Below are 21,674 nucleotides of genomic sequence, written 5' to 3' on the forward strand. Positions count from 1 at the left end.
CTTGGGGCGGGGCGGGGCCGCCTCTTGGGGCGGGGCAGGCGCCTACCCCCGGGACTCCAACCCGGAACTAGTCTGGCTCCCTTGGGAAGGCCGCGGCGCTTGGCCTGGAGCGATCCTGACCGTTGAGTGCGGGCCACGGGGTCCAGGCCTTGGACAGGGAGACGCCCTCGTTCTCGGAGGCACCAGACCAGGCACGCCCTCGGCCGGAGGTTGGACAGTCTGGAAACTACAGGCGTCCCCGCCCAGCTGGACCATGGCGCCCCCGAGGAACGTGGTGAAGATCGCGGTCCAGATGCGTGACGCCATCCCGCAACTCATCCGGCTGGACCAGGTCACTAGGCCTGTCTGGCTCCATTCACCCCACCACTCACCTCTGGGCCGCCCCCCTTCCCCTCGGAACTCCCAGCTTCCTTCCCAACTCCTCCCCACACCTGCCCCATAAGTGACCTCTTCACTTGCAGGCAAAGCCTCTGGCTGCTGTGCTGAAGGAGGTGTGCGACGCGTAAGTGCAGGCTAGCCAGGCGGGGGAGGGGATTGGGAGATGGGAGGGCAGAAGGGAGGGGTGCCCCCTACCTGCCTCACTGAGTCTCTGCTGCCCGCAGGTGGAGCTTGGTTCACTCTGAACGCTATGCCCTGCAGTTTGCTGATGGACATAGGAAATACATCACTGAGAACGTGAGTCTTCCACTCCCCGCCAGGCCCATATTCCACTGTGCGACATCCCCACCCCCTGCAAGCACACCTGGTCTTGATTACTCAGACTCATCCCACTGTCTGGAATGTGATCTTTTCCTGACTCCCAAACCCTCCCTCACCGAGAACCCCAATTGACCAGTCCTCAGAGCCCTTTTTGACTTCTCTCCCTTTCTTTCCATCTTCTCCAGAACCGTACAGAGATCAAGAATGGCAGCATCCTGTGCCTCAGCACTGCCCCAGTAATGCCCTTACTGATCCCACCCTCTTTTCCTGCTCTTCTTCTATGCCTCCTTCCTGCCCACCTTCCTCTCTGCCCCAGATCTGGAGGCCGGGACTCCAACTCCGCAGTGCCCCACCTAGTGGACATCTGAGTCCCCACACCTCAGTTCTTCTACCCAACCTCCTCACCTCTCCCACCCCTGCCAGGACCTTGAGGCTGAGCGACTGTTGGGTGGGCTGCAGTGTGGGAGCCGTGAAAGGCGCCGGGAAACTCTGCAGCACCTCGTCTTGCTGGCCCCAGACATGACCTTTGCCCAAGAGGTCATCAGCCGTGATGGGCTTCAGAGACTAGGCACCATCATTGAGGATGGAGATGAGTGAGCACAGGACTGTGGTGGGTGGTGGACATGGTGGGGCTGGGGGTCCTGGTCTGGTCCTGCTCAGCCCCATATGTCCCCCCAGCTTAGGGGAATTGCTGGCCCTTGCACTGAGGGCCTTCTTGGAGCTCATGGAACATGGCATGGTGTCTTGGGAGACGCTCAGCATCCCTTTTGTTAGGAAGGTGGGTTGCCTCTTCTAGGGGCAGCAGGGGTGGGGTCAGGATCTGGCCTTCCATGGTGGTGAAATGCTAACAATCCCCTTCCCCTGTTACAGGTGGTATGCTATGTGAACATGAACTTGATGGATGCATCTGTGCAGCCCCTGGCTCTCAGGCTGTTGGAGAGTGTGACTTTGAGCAGCCCTGCCCTGGGCCAGCTGGTCAAAAGTGAGGTGCCACTGGATAGGCTGCTGGTACACCTACAGGTGTAAGTGTCTGGGGGTGGGGATGGAATACAGATGAGGGGTGTGGACCGAGACCCTGGATAGCCAGCTGAGCCCTCCTTTTCTTGCCCCAGGATGAATCAGCAGCTACAAACCAAGGCTATGGCCTTGCTGACAGCCTTGCTGCAGGGGGCCAGCTCTACTGAACGCAAGGTGAGTGTCCCATCTGGTGGCTGGCTGTGGGGGCAGGAGCTGGTGGGTACTGTGCTCTATCCTGGGATTGCAGGGTGGGTGCTCATGGTGGGGCTAAATCATCTAAGTCCCTTTCCCACCCAACTCAGCACATGCTTGACTACCTGTGGCAGAGAAACCTTCGCCAGTTCATCTATAAGGTAGGAAGGACTGGGCTAGGCAGACCCCTCCCCACTTTCCCTCTCCCAGTAAGCCGACACTCACACCCGTGGGCTGGCTGTTCTGCAGAACATCATCCACAGTGCAGCACCGCTGGGCGATGAGATGGCTCATCATTTGTACGTACTGCAGGCCCTTATGTTGGGGCTGCTGGAGCCACGTATGCGGACACCACTGGACCCCTACAGCCAGGTGGGTGCTTTTGGAGTGCACAAGGCTGGGGCCAGCTAGAGAATGGCCTTGAATCTATGATCCTGATACTCCCTTACTCCACAACAATGACCCCAGGAACAGCGGGAGCAGCTGCAGGCCCTGCGCCAGGCTGCCTTTGATCCTGAAGGGGAGTCTTTGGGCACCGGGCTGAGTGCTGACCGTCGCCGTTCCCTCTGTGCCCGCGAGTTTCGAAAACTGGGCTTCTCCGTGAGCAACCCCTCCCTAGCTCCCCACCCCTGCCTCAACCCAGGGCTGCTTTGTTCCAGAGGCCTGGAGTCCTTACTGAGCTATCTGTCCCTCTTTCCCCAGAACAGCAACCCTGCACAGGATCTAGAGCGAGTGCCCCCCGGCCTGTTGGCCCTGGACAACATGCTTTACTTCTCCAGACATGCACCTAGTGCTTACAGCCGGGTCAGTGATATGGTGGAAGGGATACAGTAGGATGCCACCTAAGCAGAGTCTGTATTGCCTTAGCTGCCACTTCTATCCCATTCTCTGTTTCCACTACCCTAGTTTGTGTTGGAGAACAGCAGCCGTGAGGACAAGCATGAGTGCCCCTTTGCCCGGAGCAGCATCCAGCTGACTGTGCTGCTGTGTGAGCTGCTCCGCATTGGGGAGCCCTGTGAGTGGACTGGGCACAGCGTGTCCAGGAACGGGGGACGGAAGGGCAGAGAGGGCCAGGGGCTGCACACACTTTCTCCCTGAGCCCCTCCTGCCCCCCTGCTCCAGGCTCCGAAACAGCCCAGGATTTTTCACCCATGTTCTTCAGCCAAGACCAGAGTTTCCATGAGCTCTTCTGTGTGAGCATCCAGCTGCTTAATAAGACCTGGAAGGAGATGCGGGCCACCCAGGAGGACTTTGACAAGGTGGGTGGGGTGGAAGCTAGGAGACCTGAGCCAGGGCAGGGGCTCTTCTGAGTAGGGGTCCAGAGCATAGTACTGAGCTGAATTGGTGACTCCAGGTCATGCAAGTGGTGCGGGAGCAGCTGGCCCGCACGCTGGCCTTGAAGCCCAGCTCCCTGGAGCTTTTCCGAACCAAGGTAAACGCGCTCCCCTACGGGGAGGTCCTGCGGCTGAGACAGACAGAGCGGCTGCATCAGGAGGGCACACTGGCCCCTCCCATACTGTGAGTAGATGGGAGTGGATCCCCGTCCTGGCTCCACCTTCCTTAGTGCCCATGGGCCTTGCCCCAGTCCCAGTCACCAAGCACCTCCTCCCCACTCCTGCCCCACCAGGGAGCTGCGGGAGAAGCTGAAGCCAGAACTCATGGGCCTGATCCGCCAGCAGCGTTTGCTCCGCCTCTGTGAGGGGACACTCTTCCGCAAGATCAGCAGCCGGCGACGCCAGGGTGGTTGAGGGGAGGGTGGGCAGAGAGTGGCTGGGTGGCTGGGTGGCTGGGTTGGGGTCAGGGCCCCTCTTGTCACTCCTTCCATCTTCCCTTTCTACCCACAGACAAGTTGTGGTTCTGCTGCCTGTCCCCTAACCACAAGGTGCTGCAGTATGGGGACGTGGAGGAGGCTTCCAGCCCACCCACCCCTGAGAGCCTACCTGAGCAGCGTAAGAATGGGGCAAGGGTCAGGATCAGCCACCTGCTCTCCCCAGACCATGTCGCAGGACCACCTGGGTCCCAGTGATCAGCCTAGCCTTCTTCCTGCAGTCCCTGTGGCTGATATCAAGGCACTGCTAACAGGCAAAGACTGCCCCCACGTCCGGGAGAAAGGCTCAGGGAAGCAGAACAAGGTGAGTGTAGTGGAAGACAGGGGCTCCTTCCCACCCACATCTGCCCTACCCTGTTCCCTGCTCAGTGCTCTCAGCTCCCTGGCTTCCCCAGGATCTCTATGAGTTAGCCTTCTCAGTCAGCTATGACCATGGGGAGGAGGAGGCATACCTCAACTTCATCGCCCCATCCAAACGGGAGGTAAGTGTCTGGGCCAGGCTGAGCTGAGTTGGGCAGATGGGCCGGGGAAGAGATGGGCAGGCCCTTACGGAGCTGGCCCTGTCCCCAGTTCCACCTGTGGACAGATGGGCTGAGCGCCCTGCTGGGAAGTCCCATGGGTAGTGAGCAGACTCGGCTGGACCTGGAACAGCTGTTGACGATGGAGACCAAGCTGCGGTTGTTGGAGCTGGAGAATGTGCCCATTCCTGAGCAGCCACCTCCCATCCCCCCGCCCCCCACCAATTTCAACTTCTGCTATGACTGCAGCATCCCTGAACCTTGACAGTGAGGTTGGCCGTGGGCCACAGCTGCTGGCACTGCGGCAACCATGAAGGGTGGAGGGTGGAAAAGCCCAGACATCCGGACAGAGGCTGCAGCAGAAATAAAGTCTGCTTGGCTCTTATGTATGTGTCGAGCCAGTTCTGAACCTGTGGGCCAAGCCTGCCTTCAAGCTTAGCTGGCAAATGAGATGGGGCATCAGGTCAAGGTCACTGCTTGGGTCCACAAACCTGGGGAGCCGTAGCTGAGGGTATTCTGCAGGAGGCTGGAGACAAGCTGGACCTATTGTCCTTCCACAAGATGAGTCCTCAGCCTTCCTGAGTGCTGGGCCTGCAGAGAGGGATGGCCTATGGTCTGGAGGGTCAGTTGAGGGACCTGTGGCAAGGCAGAAGGTGTTGTCCTAAGTGGATGCCTTCCTGGGCAACATGAGCAGGGGCCTAGTCTGAAAGCCATGTTTCTAAAAGGCTCCTAACAGTTTGAACTCAGTCCTCAGCCCTGGTTGGCCCTGCTCTTTGTCCTTTTCGAGGCCCTCTGGTGAGAGGCATGAAGGAATAGATGTGAAGCTGGGTCTGCTTTGTGCTGAAGGGCAAACTCAAGATTTCAAACCTGTCCCCTGGTGGTGGAAGGATGTGTTGATTCTGATGAGGGAATTCAGTGCAAGCCTTGCATTCTGATTCAAATCCACTGCAGCAGCAGGGTGTGGTGGTGGCCACGGACAGGCAAGACCACTGGGGACAGAAAGTGGTGAGGGGTATTGGGCCCAGCTGGAGGTCAATCTCAGAGGCTAGCACACCAACCCACAGGGCAGGCTGAAAGCTGCCACTACTCTGACTTTCTCCGTGCCTCTCACTACCACTATTTCTCAACACCATCTCAGTACCTTTTTAACAGTATTGACCATCAACATGTTACCTTGAAAACTGATGAAATGGCATCTCTTTGGAGAATGTGCTGGGAGAGCACCTGCTTCTGACTCAGGCCTCCAGGGCCCAACATGCCCACTCCTACATTAAGAGACTTCCCACCACAGTTGGAATAGTTCAACTTGCTATTGAGTTCAAAATGGAAATCGAGGTCAGGATCCCAGATGCAGTTAAGCCTTCTAATAGCATCAGTTCCTCCTCCCCAATGTCTCCACTCCTTTGTCCAGGCCACCAACATCTTGGCAAGAATCTCCTGACTTCCTGCCTTGCTCCTCTGGTCCTCAATACCCCAAGTCTTTCTCAAACATGAAGTTGATCTGATTATACACTCACATGCACACTACCCCCAACCTGTATTTTTCAGTGCCTCCCTGTTGTCCATGGGATGATGGTCACAGTTTCCCAACTGAGCAGAGTTGAGCTAAGATGGGCTGCAGACACGTGGTTTATGCCATCTAATAAAAGGCCTGTGGCTTGCAGAGTTCTCTGTGCTTGATCCAAGCTGGCATCCTCCCTGCATCCTGTGAGACCCGCCCTTTCCTCCCCAGTGCCAGCTCTGGCCTGCACTGTGCATTTCCCTGGTCCTTTCTGATTGTCCTCTTCCTTCCCTTCTGCTCGCTTTTCACTGCCTTGAGTCTTTCCTTGATCTCCCAGGGTATGTTCATTGCTCCCCTGGGCTCCCAGTTCCAGGTGCTTCTCTATTTATGCATGCCCTGCACACTGGACTGTCCCTGTCTGTTGGCTAATTTGCCTCCCCCAGTGACCAGGGCGCTGGGAAAGCTTTGGCACCTCTAAATCCCCACATAAAGTACAGTGCTGCAGGCACTCAGGCAGCCATGCTAGCTGTTCCTAGAACTGATGGATAGATGGACAAAGTGTGGGTGGACACATGAAGGGCCAAGTGGCTTCTCAGAGCTGCTGTTGAGAAGTCACTGGCACTGTTTAGGAGGTTGGACTAGATGCCCTCTAATGACCCTTCCAAGCCAGAGATCCTGTCCTCTCTCTTTTTTTCTTTCTGAAGACCACTGCATCCTTAATCATTGTGCTCCTCGGGTCTGTCTGGGATGTGCCTTTCATGCAAGACATGCTTGGAGGCTCATGCTGGGAGAGGCCTCCAGGCTTCTAGTCTCCAACCATGTTGGGGAAGAAGTTAGGACTTGCTGGTGGTGCCTGTGGTGCTTTAGGTCAGGTGTAAGGAAGAAATTGTCTATGTGCCTCTGGTGTTTTGTCCACGTTGTCCCTGGGCTAGGCTGGGCTGCTTCAACTGAGGTAGGGAGGGGAGGGAGCCCTTTAGCCTGAGAACTTCAGACAAGGAGGTAAGATCTGGAATTTTTAATCTTGTTTGAGTTTACAACAAAGTCTGTGGCTTGGCTGCTAAAACTCCGTGCTGGTAAGGGCTGGGAGAGCTCCTTATAGGGAACAAGGTGAGGCACAGGCCTTAGGTGTGAGAAGTGGGCAGGGCAAGCGGCACAAGGTCGGCTCCTCCCCAACATCAGAGGCATCCCACCTGTGGGCCTGGCCTCCTGACCTAGGTCTGGTCAGGAGAGCAGGAGCTGGCATTTCTATGGGCCTGTGGCAGCAGCCTATAGCTGGAAGAGGCGCTTGCTGGGCTGTAGGGCAGACTGGAGCAGGAAGCCCCTTGTGCTGCCCCGGATTAGTTCTATCCCCAGTCCTAGAAAAGGAGTTTGTAACTTGGGGTATGCGGCAGAGGAGGGTAGGAGGCATTCGGTCAAACTCCAGGTCAAGAGGCCAGGGCTGGGGACTCAGGGCAATGGAGGCTGAGCCAAAGGGTTGGTTACTGACCTGCCCCTAGAGCGTCAAGGTCAGGTCAGCCCCTCCCACGAAGCGGGACTGGATGCAGGCCACCTGGGGCAGTTGGGCTTGGAAGTGCCTGATGGCAGCCATGCTGATACCAGGGCACATGGACACATCTAACATCCGGAGCTGCTTGCACGCCTGCTCAATGGTATCCAGAGTTCTGTGGGGAGGCCTCCAGTGAGTGCCTGACCTGGCATGGGGACCCAGCCCAGCCCCTGTACTGATTTGTGGCATCATCAGACAACTCACTGCTCTGTGAGCTGACTGCAGCTGGATAGGTTGAGGTGCCGCAGCCTCGGCCAGGAGCTGGCTGCCTGGGCCCAGCCCTCATCACTGAGGAGGCTGCAGTGACTCAGCACCAAGTGCTCCAGGCTGGGGCAGCCCTTGGCCACAGCCACCAAACCCTTGTCTGTGAGTGCTGGCAACAGGCTCAGTGACAGTTGCCTCAGCTGGGGGAACCGGAGCACCTGCAAGGATGGGGTGAGGAGTGGGAGGGTATGATAGGGCACTGGAGCCCAGGGCTCTTCCAGGTTCCCCCACCCCCAGCCAGAGGTAGCAGAAGCCAAAGAGAATGGAACTTCTTCCAAGCAAAGAGTGGGTTGGCCTGGGCCTGGGTCTAGTGCCAGGATCATCAGCCTATCCACACCTCCAGTCCCAATCCCACACCTTGGCCAAACTGGCATCAGTTAGCTTGCTGCAGGCTGTGAGGTCCAATTCCTGCAAGGCCCGCAGCATGAGCAGGGAAGGGCCCTGTGGCTGGGGAGGCTCCTTGGGGCCTGAGGCCTGATGCTCCAACTCTTGATGTAGCTGTGGGAAGAGACTCCTGCTTCTCAGGTTCCTCCTGAGTTTGGCCCTCAAATGGTCCTAGAGAGACATTCAGGAGGGGCGGGGGGTGGGGGTGGGTAGCTGAATCCAGGGACCGCCCCCGCCTTCCATGACCTGCACCTGGGGCTCCTGTGTAGGCTCTTCACTTGGTTCCCCCAGCCCCAGAAGTCCCCAGTCTTGGAGCTCCTTGCACCAGGCCAGGCGCAGGACTGAGAGGTGGGTTAGGTAGGCACAGATGGCCTGCAGGGTCCTGTTGGTGAGGGCCACACAGGAAGATAAGTCTAGCACCCTGAGGCTTGGGCTCAGCACTGAGATCAGGGAGAGCACTGAGGCATCCTAGGAGGGAAGTGGAGAAGGGAGAGAGCAATGAGCAGGTGACTTCTGCAAGGGTCCCTATGCAGGTTCTACTCAAGATTCCAGCCCCACAGGCAACAGAGAGCTACCAGTGGGTCCATAGAGGGAAGCAACAATGTCCCTGTGTTGGTGAAAGGTAGGGACACCAGGAGGAGTTTGCTGGAGGACAAAGGCCTAGATTGTCTGGGGCAGGAAGGATGCAGGTGGAAGTTTCTAAAGTATCTGCCCTGCCTGTACTCCAGGCCCCTCCTGAAGGTGTGGGCTGAGGGAGCCCTCTGACCACAGCTTATTGGACCCTCATTGGACATCTGACCCTAGCTGAGCCAGTCAGGTATGCTCCCTCTAGAATGTGAAGCAGAACTCTGAGGTCACTGTGGGGGTAGGGCTGCCACCTGCCAGAAGCAGGAGCTAAGGGCAGAGTAGAGGAAGCTGGTTTGTAAAGAGATGCAGAGATACGTGGGAGAGCTGATAAAGAGACACATGGCGGTAACAGGAAGACAGAGTGGGGCAGGGCAAGAGAAGCACTTGTGGGGGAAAGGAGACGGTGTTCAGGTTGGAATGCCCTGGGTACATTGACAGTTTGAAGGAATGATCCACTAAAGAGGGAGAGACTGATATTGCCAAGTTAGGGATGCCACCCAGAGGGACAGGGCTGAGTCCTAATGAACTGGCTGCAGCCAAGAAATGACCCTGTGACACATCATATTACCTCTGTCAGGCCCTGCCTGAGCAACCTCCCTGTGTAACCTCGGTGCCCATTCCCTGCAGACCCCTTCTTTCATCTTTCCTGCCTCCAGAACGAACACCTGCACTCAGTACCCCTACCCAGACTGCCCGGGTCACCGAGCACTTTGCATACGAGGTGTGTGCCACCTTGTGGGCTGGGCCAGCCTGGTGTCCTGGACCTCCCTCCATGCAGGCACACGGTAGGGGCTGAGCGGGGGAGTGCTGGCAGCAGCACTGTCTGTCCAGACTCCTTTCCCCTTGTGTCCTAAGTTCTGTTCTCACTACTGTTCCTTGGACATAAACATTGGGGAGTTCCTCCCTGCTGCAACATGTGCAACTCCCCCAGCCACAGCCCTGGAGAGGAAGGAAGGAGATGGTGTGCTCACCTTGAGTGAGGCGCAGTAGGCCAGGCTGAGGGAGGCCAGTGGGGCTGGAGCTCTGTGCCCTGAACCCAGGGCCTGAGCCAGGCCCCACCCACTCACCAGGCAGCACTCTGCCAGGTCCAAGCTCTGCAGCTCCTGCAGGCCCCCCAGGGCCGTACATCCTGCGTCTGTCAGCCGCTGCAGCTTCCTCAGGTTGAGGCGCTGCAGGTGCCCCAGGCCCCGGCTTATGGCCACGAGTGCCCCGTCAGCCAGTCCTGAGCAGCCGCCGAGGTCCAGGGAGATCAGGCCCGATTGCAGGCGGCAAAGGGCAGCCACAGCCTCTGTGGAGAGGTCCTGGCAGCCATGCAGGCTCAGTTCCTGCAGCTGCAGCCCGGCCACCTGACCCAGGGCCTGCAGGGCCTCAGGGAGCAAGCCAGTGCCACTCAGGTCCAGGGCATGCAGCCTACCAGCCCTTTCCTTCACGAACCGCAGCAGGTTGTGGAAGGAGAGTTGGGAGGGGGAGGAGTCTTGGGGGCCAAGGGAGCCCCAGACTGGGCCTAATTCAAAGGTGAGGTGACAGTAGGCCAAGGAGAGGCGCTCCAAGCTGGGGGCACAGCTGCTGAGCCGGTTGAAGCTGAGGTCGGTCAGGTCCCACAGGCCAGCCAAGTTGAGCTCACAGAGGCCACTCAACACCTGCTGGACCCGCTGTGCTGTCTCGGGCTGAGCTAGTAGCATGCCCGATGTGAAGAGGCTGTTGCAGCCACTGAGGTCAAGGATACGCAGGGCTGGGCAGCCTAGGATCAGGGCCACAAAGGCGGCCTCCGAGGGGCTGCCCCCACTGAGGCACAAGCTCTGCAGATGCGGGCCCACGTGGTAGGCAACACACTCCAGCACCTCATGCGAAGCTGGTGAGTCATCCAGGTTGGTCAGGCTGATGCAGGTGATGCCCCTGAGGCCCAGGCTCTTGATGGCCGGGAGGGAGGCAGAGGACACAGGGATGTTGTACTGCACATTGGTCTAAGGGGCAGCAATAGGACTGGGGTTAGCCCTCTGGCTTCAGAGAGGGTTGGCCATCAGGTCTCTGAAGCCAGAGATCAGGGAAGGACCCTGTCACAATGGAGACCGCTGTGCTGTGCGGTGTCATGTGTGGTCGAAGGGGACAAGTCACTCTGGGGCTCAAAGGGGATGACTTGAGGGGAGGGCAGGAAGGTTAGTGATGGATGGGACTGGATGCCTACAGAGGGGTGGGGCATTGGCATGCTGGGGACAGGGGGCTGGGGGTGGCCTAGAGGAGAGCCAGTGAAGCCCCCAGGAGGCAGAAGGACAAAGTATGATAGATCCCAAACTTTGGGCCTTTCAGAAGGTGGCCCTGAGACCCACAGACTCAGGTCCTACTCCAGAGAGTCAGAGCTCAGCATTAGCTAAGCAACCAGCCTCCTTCGCTTTCTCGAGCATATAAATAGCCCTCAGAACAGCCAAAGGCAGTAAGAAGCAAAGCAATTGTCACCACCACGCCCTGGGTGGCCCAGGTGCCAGAAGTCTAGGGCAGGCAGTGAGGCCTTGGTCCCCTGGTGGCTTCAGTATCTTAGCCACATGAATGTTTGCAAAAATGGGTTTTGTGTGTCAGCAAAAATGTGTGCATACATGTGTGCATATGTGTGTGCGCACCAACATGCGTGGGTCCTGCAGGTTCCAGAGTTCAAGATGTGCTTGAGATCCCTGGGGTTCATCTCTGGAGTGTCCATCTTCTTTGTCCAGGTAAGGAAGGAGAAATCTCCTATTTCTGTGGTCAGAAGCTAAGAGAATGAATCTTGTGGTGCCAAGAAAGTGGGGCTGGCCCTGCTGTGGAGGAACAGGGGAGAGTGGAGAGTCCGTGGCTGGTGTGGGGTGGAGCTCAGAGGCGAGCTCAGGGTTAAGTCAGGAGAACAGGCTGGCTTGCGTAGACACTTGGGGAGTCCCAGTTTTCACAGAAACTTCCCTGATTTTGTGCCAAAGGGAAGTTGGGACAGGTCTGTGAGGAACAGGTATGGGGGAGGTTTTTTCTACCTTTGATGGAAGCCCAGGGTGCAGGCAAGCAGTACTCAAAAGCTCTTGCTTTAATCCATCAACATGATCCCAATGCAGGAAAGCAAGCTCTCTAAAAAACCTGTCCTGTAAGTTACTGCAAGAACAAGCGATGTTCCCCACTTCTACCCCACAGAACATCATCAAAAGGAAGTCAGAAAGGTAGAAATGACACATAATACACACTCCTACAAGACACTTACTACAGGATACTCCCAGGAAGACACATGAAACTCATTCCCGGGTACAGAAACTAGGCTGGCTTCTGTCACAGAGAGAAACAGATACCTATGGCTGTCATCATGGGAAGGAGTGTGTGGTGAGAAATGGGGGCCTGGGGCACCTGGCTGGCTCAATCGGCAGAGCACGTGACTCTGGATCTCAGGGTCATGAGTTCAAGCCCCACTTTGGGCATGGAGCCTAAAAGGAAGGGAAGGGAAGAAATGGGGGCCGGCTCCTGACTACTTCCATGGGAATCAGGGGTCAAACCGGGCTCCCTGTCCAGATCCCATTCCAGGAAGGTAGGGATTGTGGGCCAGAGGATCACTTCCCACAGCCCCCTCTCGTGGACACTGGGAGACAATGGAGTAGTAGGAACCCCAAGGGCCTGCGTTTTTCTCTAAGATTTAAGGAGAGTGGGAAGATCCCACTGGGTGGGGAAGGTGATACAAAATGATGAAAAGAGCAGGGAGAAAAGGTTCTAGAAGAGAATGGTAAAGCAGACCTCCAGCCATTTGAAAGCCTTCTGATGATGAAGAGTATGCTGTGGCTGCCAAGCGCAGAGCAGGGCTGGCTGCCGAGGCAGTACTACCTCCACCTTCACATCTTGTGCCCCAACCCTCCCACCCCCAGGGGCCTGCCGTAGTCCTTGTTTCTCTTGCTTCCTGAGCCTTGGCAGCCAGGAATGTTCTCATGTTCTTCCCTCTCCCACAACCTCCCTATGAACAGGCAGATGAACAGCTGAGGGGGGGCAATGGTAGTCAGCCTAGAGTCCAAGTCCAGGGTTGGTTGGTGGCAATAAAACCCATCAAATAAAGGCACAGGACCTGATGTAAAGCAGGTCTTAGCAGCTACTGGGAGGGGTGTGTGTGTGTGTGTGTGTGTGTGTGTGTGTGTGTTGAGATTTAAGACCGCCTCCTTGCTCCCCACTGTTTTTCTTGGTGGTGTGGGGGCAGCCTCTAAGCCATCACCCAGGTGGTCTGCCTTAGACTCAAAGTGCAGGTGCCCAGGAGCAGCCTTTTAGTGATATTTTTCATTTGTGGGGAGCAGAGCAGCAGACAGAAGAAGCAGGCTCCTGGATTCTGGTCTTTAGTCCCAATGTAGGAAGGTACCCTTCCTAGGCCCTAGGAAGATGCTTCTAGAGGTCCAAAGGAGGACTGCAAGCATATCTGCTCTAGTTCCAGCTGCCTCATCCACAAAGGAGCCAACTAAGCCCCATGTCCTTTTTTCACAATGCTGGCATCTTAACAGTCAATGCCAAGTCATTTGGAAAATGCCCTAAATCTGCTAAAAGGGGCACATATCCCTTGACTGTGAGAGGCCAAGACTTCATTGTACCTAATGAAGCCCTGAGCTGAAACTGCAGGCTTGTGGGCAAGATTGGAAACCCATCTGATAGAGAAATGGCTCTCCCATCTGCTGGCATAGGGATCCCAAACGGCATGCTGTTCTCCAGAAGAAAGTGTATGCTCTGGCACCCAGGGGCTTTGGTCTATAGAGAGGAGCTAGACCTTGGGGGTCATTTCCAGAGGCTCCTGGGGGCCTTTATAAACACCCCAAGCAAGAGAAGGCAGTGGAGGGCAGAAGCTGAGCTGTCCTGAGTTCTTCACAGAGACCAACCCAGTGGCAGGCAACCAGGCTCTCACCGGAATGGGCAGATCCTGTGTTGAGGGGAGGGCAGGGGGGCACTGCCTTTGTCTACCTTCTTATTTGAGAAAAACTGGGATTAAGTGGGGGTAGGTCAGGGAGAATAACAAGTCATCAATCCAGCATCCTAGCTTGGCCTGGTGAGGCATGAACGAACCCCAGTCATGCTTTGGTGAACCAGTATCTTTGGTAGCACATACTAGCAGGGGGCGCTGCTTCCTTATCAACCTGCCCACAAATGAGCCCTGGAAGATGGTTCCTGACAATGAATTCTGAAAATTGCTCTCTGGGACATGGTTGTGGTGGGATGTCAGCAGAACCCTAGATGCCATGTACCTGTGGCCTGGCCTTCCAGTGCTCCCAGCCCGGGTGGGGCTGAGTTTTGCAGAGCCACCAAATAGGTCTTTGTCAGCATCCCATCTAGGCCTCACAGTTAGCTGGAGGAGCCCCAGTGCTGAGATGGTGGATTCTACGATCTCAAACTCTGCCCTGGCCTCTTTCTCCTCACTCCCTTATCCTATTCTAATCTATTCCTTCCTGACTGCCCACTTTTCTTCTCCTGCCCTCTCCTTATTTGCTGGACTCAAAGAACCTCTGCCCTGATTACTTCTCCTTGGGGTCCTGTGGCCCTGCCTGCCATGCTGCCGTGCCCATTCTTCTTGCCCCCAGCCCTGCCAGGGACTATGAGACTGCTGCCTCCTCTGGGTCTATGCTGGGAGTACAGAATTCTGCCTGTGGAAGCCACAGTCTCCCCTCTTGCCACCTCCACTGCCACCTCCTCCCCACCTTCTGGCTCTCTTCTCCTCCCTCTCAAGGTTTCTCTCCATGCCCACCATTCTCTCCAGCCCCTGACACAAGTGCACCACCCTCCCCTCACTCCAACCTTCCCAGAGATGACCTGTTGTGTTTCAGAGAGAAGCCAAAGCCATCAGGTGGGAAGGCCCTCCCTTTGCCCTGTTCATATTCACCAGTTGTCAGGACCCATCCTAATCTCCTTCCCTCTCTTGCTCCTAATCCCCTTCTCTGGGCCTACTGGGCCTGCCCCACCTTCTTCCATAGTAACCCGCAGTCCACTGCTCCTTCCTCAGTTTACAAATGCCCCAGAGTCACAAAAAAGGCCTCCCTTGATCCTGCCTCCCTCTCCTCATTACTCTTGCTTCTCCCCTTTCCTCTGACGTCAGGTCTCTTGGAAGCATGTGGGCACACCTATACCTGAGCTAGCCGCCTTTTTACCCCTTGCCTCACCCACTTACCCCTCCCATCCAGCAAGGTCATCAACACCTGGGGGCTCCTCTCAGACCTCCTACAAGTATCCTTTCTTCCATGCCACCTGCTGTGGATGGCCAGTTTCCTCCATGCTATGTCCCACTGGGGGCTCTGTGGCTCTGCCTGCCTGGCTCTCCTCCTACTGTCTAGCCTGTTTCCCATCAGCCTCTTTTGGGGTCACCAAAGAAGAGAGAGAGTTCCTCATGGTATGTTCCACCCCACCACACACACACACACACACACACACACACACACACACACACACACGTGCACACACTCTCTGCTGTCCTCCCTGTGTGCCCTGGCAGACTGCACTTCATCCCAGTCCAACGACTTTATCTGCGGACCCTGGGAATTAGTTACCCGATGGAACTTGCCAGATACACAGGTGTAACATGACCACGTCTGAATTCACTGTCTTATCCCCCACTGATGCCCCTTTTTCTTAACTCTTAGTGCCCTCTACCAAGTCACCCAAGTCAGAGGTCTGGGAGCCATTCTAGACCCTTCTCTCACACTCCACATTCATGGTGACCAAAGTCCCTTCCATCTTATCTCTCTGACACACTGTACCATGCATGTCCCTCTGCTTCTGCCTCATAGCTTGTGCCCTAGATCAGGTTCCTGTATTGTCTCTCAGAAATACATTACAGCAGTTGTCCCCTTTTGAAGGTCTTGGCCTTCAGTCTTTCTGGCTCCATTCTAGTCTTGGTACTGTCACCAGGTGATCCTTATAAAAGGCAAATTGACCATGCTCTTCAGACCCCTTGAAGGTTCTCTACTCCATGCGACGGAGGCTGAGCTTCTCTGCCGGCACTGGAGCCCTGCCTACTTCTTTGCGCCCAGCTTTCCCACACCTGCCCCCGCTCCCCCTCCCTCCCGCCCCCAGCCCTGGCTCTGGGAATGGCACTTCTTATTGGTGCCTCATGGTGCCATGCCTCCACTTGGCTGCTTTTTCTGTTTGGTTGTAGTGATGAGTGTGAGGGTTGTCTCACCTCTCACCTACTCCTATTTGTCTATTTGGCAAATATTTATTCCCCTCTCTAGCCTCATCCCAGGCACGCCCTTCTCCATGAAGTCTTTTCTGAATCTTCTCTGATCCCCTGTGTCCCACACAAGACTCCAAATGCAGCACTACTACTACCTACCCACTCCTTTGGCTTGTGCTTACTACCAACTCACAAGTGCTGTGCCTCCCCCAGCCCTGCAGCCCCAGGGCCCAGCACAGGGCTAGGCACAGACAGGCAGCATCAGTATCTGAGTGAGTGAGGGCTCTCTGAGCAGCTCTGGTAATTCTCCCACTTCCTTCTGCCCTGGAAGATTCCAAGCCTTTGTGCTGAGGCCCCTGCCTCTACCTCTCTTTTTACTTCCCTATGACAATGTGGCCCCCAGATTCACCCAGCAAAGAGGCCACTAGCTTCAGAGGAGCTTCCTCAGCAAACTGCTCCACACTGCCACTTCCTGAGAAGCGACACCCTCCGCACCCTATCGAAGACCAGGCCTGTATCACCTCAGGTGGCATCCACCATTTCTCACCTCTCTTCTTCATTCATTCACATTCGCCCCTCCTTTATTACTCTCCGCAGCATAAGAACACATTTGAGACTTCTCCCAATGAAAATCCTTTTGTCAAGTCCCCTCAACCTCTCATCGTTGCCCCATTTATTTCCTTCCTTTCGTGGGGAAATTTCTTGCAAAGGAGGTCAACTGTCTACACTGTCCTTCTTATCTCATTCATTCCTCCACACACCTGGCTTTTCCTCCAGATGCCAAGTGTTGCTGAAGTCACTGGGGACCTCTCTGGACATTGGACATCACAGACACTATCTGCTCTTTATTTTCTGGACTCTTCATGGGATATGACACTGTTAGTCATCCACTCAACACTGTAAATGCTCTCCACTTATGACTTCTGCCCCCTCTTCTCACTGGAATCTCCTCTATGCCTCACTGGTGCCTCCTCCATACCATGCCCTTAGACTGGTGTACTCCCCCTGGGGATTCTGTGGCCTGCTCTTCCTATGGATCGTCATGTGCTCCCTGGGGCAAGTTACTTAGATCCATGTTTCAACCTCTACCCATTCTGTAATGATACCCAACTCTGTATTTATTACTGAGACACTTCTCTTGAACTCCTCATTCAGAAATTCAACAACCAACTGCATCTCACCATCTAGATGTCTCATACTTCAATTTTCCACAAGTCCAACTATCTTTACACACTAACTAAGCTCAATGATACAGGACAGATTACATGACAACAGACCCTATGTGTATATACACACATTTAATGTGTGACAGAGGAGAAGTCCAAACCAGAAAGGAAGGGGAAGATTATATATAAATGGTATGGGGGCTATTTGAAAACTAATTAGTTTAGTTTCTTATCTGACAGCATAAATCAAAATAAATTTCGCCAATTAAAAAATTACTATAAAAATTGAAACCATAAAATAGAAGAAAAAATTGTGTTGTGAACTTAAAACCTCTCTAAAAAATAGAGTCTAATAAAAAAAAGGAGAGAAATATGAGGTACATCAAATCACTGAGGAGGCAAGGGGTCTCCAAATTTAAAAAGCAAGAAAACAAAAGATGTTCAGGATCCACAACATAGAAATTTAACCTCTGTATCTCATAAATAAGCACATACCTACAAATCAAATTCAAAGGCAAATATGTTAGGAATATATTTCAATTAATATGTAAAAGATTAATCTCTTTAATATATAAAAGGTTCATACAAATGGATAAGGAAAATACTACGATGCTAATGATTAAATGGATAAAGAACGTGAATAAACAAGAGAAGGAAATAGAAATGGTCAGCTAATGAGAAAACTGTTCAACCTCAGGAATATTCAAAGAAGTCAAAATTAAAACAAACAAGGAGCTTTCACTGCTTGCCTTTCAAACTGTCACAGATGTCTGCACGCACTTCTGAGCTGGGCTGTCTCCCCACACCCCGACTCACCCTCTCCAGTCCACTCTGCACTGCAGAGATCTAAGACACATCACACCTTGTCACTCCCCTGCCTTAACATTCCTTTAAAGGCTCCATGATGGTAATGAGGATGGAACCCCAGCAATAGTGCCAGTTTGCAGCCTGACCTCTCTTTAGCTTCATCTCCCACCACTTCTATCTAAGTTCTAGTCACATGGAACTTGTGTGGTCATATCCAGAACTGTTTCACACCTTGGCGCCTTCACCTGTGCTGTTACCAGTATGGAAGACCAACCTTCACCCTTATCCTATTCCATGAGGAAACTTTCCCTGATGCTGCTGCTCTCCTTTGGATGCCCTTCTTCCTGTTCTTGTTGCACCATTCATTCCAATGTCATAGCACCCAACACACGACATCACGATCACTAACGTACTTGTCTTTCTCCTTCACTGGACTATGAGCTCCTCTGGGCAGGGGACTATGTCTTATTCATCTGTAAAGTCCCAGCACTGTACCCAGAGCCAAGTATGTATGAATGTAACATATGTGTGAACAAGTGTGCATGGATAGATGGATGGATGGATGGATGGATGGATGGATAGATGATGTATGAGCAGGGCCACAAGCAAACTAAACTGACAGACAACTGAGAATGGGCCAGATGAGGGTGGCCACCTTACCTCCCGAAGAGCATTCTGGGCTGCACAGTACCAAGCCCGACTCACGAGGGAGGCCTCTTTCTGATCTGACAGAGGCAGGAAGCTCAGAATATATGTGAGCATCTGAGGGAAAAAGACAGGACATTGGAAACTGTAAGAACTGGGGGCCTTTGGAACCTTCTCCACCTGGTAGAATAGTAGGTCTGAGGGGACTGGAATACTGGCTTCTAGTTCATCTTTAATCCTAAGCTTCATGAGATCTTCACTTCCCCCCTCCAGCCTCTAAGGATCTTTCCTGTGAACAAACCATTCCTGAGCCCCGCCTGGATGCAGGTTTGTACTGATTGATAAAAAGCAAACTTCCCACTCAGTTTGGTAAAAAGAGCCTGGGCACTGGGACTAGATAAACCTAGTTCAATTGCTTATCTATCACCTGACCTCTCTGAGTCTTGTTTTTCTAATCTGTAAAATGGCAAATGTAGTGAGATCTAAATGGGTTATGGTGAGCATCAAGTAACGTAGTAAAGGGTCTGGCATAGGACCTCAGACACAGCAAGTCAGGTCTCCTCCTCTGATCTTCAGAAGCCACACCCCATCCACCTGCCATCACGGGTCAGGCTCTGGGTCTTCCCTCTTTCCCCATCTTCTCCACTGCCAACCCGCTTTCTCAGCTGGCTGTTAAGCTATGATCCCAGCAGGACCCAGCCCAGGTGCTCAGGCCGTCACTCCACACATGCTCTGTGAGGCTGGAGGCCCTATAAGGGACCGGGAATGGAGTCGCCTGTGAGGCCAGGAATGATCTAATATTAACTATTCTTTTCTTCTGGAATCTTCTCTCCTGGACCATTGTGACACTGTGTTTTCCAGGGCTCCACTCACCACTCCAATTGCCCTGTTTCCGGATCCTTCTGTGGCACCCAAGGGTTCAGACCTGGGTCTTTCAATCTGAGGTTTATTTCCGAGGATAATAAATTTGTTTGCATGGCTTCAACAGTTACCTCTACAGGAATAACCAACAATTCAATATCCCCCTATTGTCTCATCATTCATGTGCTGGTCCAGTGTTGCCAATTGTCCACAGGATCCTTCATCTAAATGTTTTACTATCACCTTTATCTCAACCAAAATTCATATTCTCAGTCTGAAGCATCCCTTATTCCCAACTTTCCAGTATCTGAACTTCAATGCCAACAGTGCATCTCACCTAAAGATCTTGATACTTTGAACTCTTCGTGCTCTTCTGTCCCTTGCTGTCAGATACAGGTGTACAGCACAAGCTTTAGGCCAGGCTAACTTAGACTCATTCAAATCCCCACTCTACTGCTTCTGAGTTCTGTGACTTATGTGGCCTCAGGCGAGGTAATTGACCTCTCTCAGCTTCAGTTTCCATACCATATACATATATACAGGTATATATACATATATTTAATAGATATAATGTGCTTGACAACTAGTAGATGTTCCATAAATGGTTGCTGGATTGCTGCTACTAATATTTTTACCACTGAAACTTTAGAACCTCAGCAGCCCAGATCTTCATTACCCCAGACGTGGGGCGCTTCTACAATCTCCCACCTGCCTCCAGGCTCATCCTTGCTAGTCATTCTGCACACTGCAACAAGGTTAACTTTCCTAAAAAAAAAACAGCATTCAGTCTTAGGATATCCCTGATGAAAACCTGCAGGGTACCCTAATGCAGGGAGTGCAAAATCTCCACTCTTGGGTCAGCACTGCCAGGCCCTATGCCTGACCGGATCCGGATCCCTGATTCCAGAGCTTCCCCAGTTCAGTCTCCCCACTGTCCTATAAACATAGCATGCCTATTACTTTTTGCCTATGTGGGTCTTTCCTGGAATGCCCTTCCTTAACCTTGACCTCACCAGTGCATTCTAATTTCTTCTTCCTTTCTTTGATTCCTAGCACCAGAAGGTACTCAGCCAATACTTACTGGATTGAACTAAAGATGGACAGTCCTATATCTCTATTTTCACCAAAGGTTTGCTAAGGGAAGGGATGGGGAGATAAAGCAGATCACTTTACCTGAGAGAAGTACTGGGGACTGGGGAGAACAGCCTTCTAGGCCAGGAAGGCTAGGCATGGGGAAGAGAACACTGATGAGATTGGGACTGACTAAGCCCCCAATCCCAGGGGAAGGCAGGGAAGCCTATCTGAGCCAAGTTAAGACAGTGGCCATCCTGTCTTCTGGGGCTCAGCAACCAACCCAAAAAGCAAAGGGAGAGGGCAGTACACCTGTCCTCTCTGAGGGGAGGGAGCATGATTCTTTGAACTGAGAAGGGGGTAGCTTTTCTAGAGGGAAGAAGAGGCAGTGATAAGGATGAAAAGGCCATCCCATGAACCCCATCCTAAGGGGCTACTAGAGATAAAACTAGTCATTCCTAGGATCTATGGAGATGGAACAAACATCCTCTGGAGCCCAGGAGATAAAGGATGCCATGGCAGGGGAGTCAGCGGAGTGGGAGCTGTCTTATTCTTGCTAAGGAGAAGGACCACCGTTCCAGGGCCAATGAGTAAAGGGTGACTTGCCTCTCACGGACAGCAGGAGGGGGCTGCCAACTCTCAAGGCAAAAGGGATGGAGAGACCATCCCAAGAGACCGCTGGCAACAACCTGTTCTCTGTCTCTGGCCAATGGCGACAGAGTGCTCTTGCTCCAGGCTAAGGAAAAGGCGCAAACATCCCATGGGGTGAAGGAGGTAGGGGCAGCCATCACTAGGGGCCTAGGGAGTGGGGAGCAGGCCTGTCTTTGGTGAAGTAATTCAGCGACTGTGCCTGGAATTGATTGAAGGGGGCAGTCTGCTTCCCACCGCCAGGGGGAGGGGCAAAGGGAATGAAGTGATCACCCCAAAGAGGCCAACGAGGATACGGCCGGTTACCCTTCGGGGACGATTGTATGAAACGGACATCTTCCAGAACTGAGGGGGAAGGGGCGGCCATCTCTAGAGAGGTGGGTAGGCTGAGACCCTGTCCTGGTTGAGGTGACGAGGCAACCAAATCGTGGGACCGATGGGGGTGGAGAGAATGGTTCCCCCAAGCTAAGGTGATAGGGTGGCCCAAAGGCGGGGCCGTTACCCATAGCCAGCAGATCCTGGGATCTCCCCGGCGGGTCGTTTCAGCCAGGCGGGCAGAGCCGGGCGAGCTGTCTGACAGCCCCTCCCCACAGCCCGGGACCCCGAGGGCGGAGCCTGTCCCAAGCTAAGCCTGAGGGCGGACTCCTCTCACCTCCTGGGGCAGCGACTCCGCCATCGCATCCCAGCCGCCACCGCCCCCGTGCAAGCCTTTCTGGGAAATGTAGTCTTACCGACTTTCGGGGGGAGGGTCTTGGGAAGGAAGTGGAT

At 54.0% G+C, this 21,674-nt stretch overlaps 2 protein-coding genes across 8 annotated transcripts; one reads left to right on the plus strand and one right to left on the minus strand.

Moving 5' to 3' along the window:
• Positions 1-55: 55 nt before the first annotated feature.
• On the plus strand, positions 56-4,639 carry ELMO3 (engulfment and cell motility 3). Of its 7 annotated transcripts, XM_043599468.1 has the most exons (20): positions 56-331; positions 462-502; positions 603-675; positions 885-935; positions 1,123-1,292; positions 1,378-1,477; positions 1,570-1,721; positions 1,812-1,890; positions 2,019-2,069; positions 2,158-2,280; positions 2,377-2,508; positions 2,611-2,712; positions 2,815-2,923; positions 3,031-3,167; positions 3,263-3,426; positions 3,536-3,648; positions 3,753-3,857; positions 3,958-4,040; positions 4,132-4,218; positions 4,307-4,639. In XM_043599468.1, exons 1-20 carry the CDS (start codon positions 254-256, stop codon positions 4,517-4,519), a joined length of 2,163 nt encoding a protein of 720 aa, XP_043455403.1. In that variant the 5' UTR covers positions 56-253; the 3' UTR covers positions 4,520-4,639. The 7 variants fall into 7 exon arrangements, 5 of the variants coding, with proteins under 5 accessions (XP_043455403.1, XP_043455405.1, XP_043455406.1 ...); XM_043599467.1 differs by having other exon boundaries at positions 58-331; positions 2,377-2,712; XR_006300145.1 differs by lacking the exon at positions 4,307-4,639 and having other exon boundaries at positions 2,377-2,712; positions 3,944-4,040.
• A 2,116-nt stretch (positions 4,640-6,755) lies between these two features.
• LRRC29 (leucine rich repeat containing 29) lies at positions 6,756-21,674 on the minus strand. Its single transcript, XM_043599511.1, has 7 exons — positions 21,559-21,674; positions 18,342-18,443; positions 9,548-10,540; positions 8,202-8,417; positions 7,923-8,063; positions 7,506-7,723; positions 6,756-7,416 (listed from the first exon to the last, which is right to left on the minus strand). The coding sequence occupies exons 1-7, from the start codon at positions 21,580-21,582 to the stop codon at positions 7,248-7,250; spliced, it is 1,863 nt and encodes a 620-aa protein (XP_043455446.1). The 5' UTR covers positions 21,583-21,674; the 3' UTR covers positions 6,756-7,247.

Source organism: Prionailurus bengalensis, chromosome E2 (genome assembly GCF_016509475.1).
Source record: "Prionailurus bengalensis isolate Pbe53 chromosome E2, Fcat_Pben_1.1_paternal_pri, whole genome shotgun sequence".
Taxonomy (NCBI): Eukaryota; Metazoa; Chordata; class Mammalia; order Carnivora; family Felidae; genus Prionailurus; species Prionailurus bengalensis.

Bases quoted from the DNA above. Each gene is read 5' to 3' on its own strand.
- ELMO3 (XM_043599467.1), top strand. From the start codon at position 254: ATGGCGCCCCCGAGGAACGTGGTGAAGATCGCGGTCCAGATGCGTGAC. The intron at 1,478-1,569 runs GTGGGTTGCCTC...CCCCTGTTACAG, and splicing joins GCATCCCTTTTGTTAGGAAG to GTGGTATGCTATGTGAACAT. The intron at 1,722-1,811 runs GTAAGTGTCTGG...TTCTTGCCCCAG, and splicing joins CTGCTGGTACACCTACAGGT to GATGAATCAGCAGCTACAAA.
- LRRC29 (XM_043599511.1), bottom strand. From the start codon at position 21,582: ATGGCGGAGTCGCTGCCCCAGGAG. The intron at 18,444-21,558 runs GTGAGAGGAGTC...TTTTTCCCTCAG, and splicing joins CGGAGTCGCTGCCCCAGGAG to ATGCTCACATATATTCTGAG. The intron at 7,724-7,922 runs GTGTGGGATTGG...CCATCCTTGCAG, and splicing joins CTGATGCCAGTTTGGCCAAG to GTGCTCCGGTTCCCCCAGCT.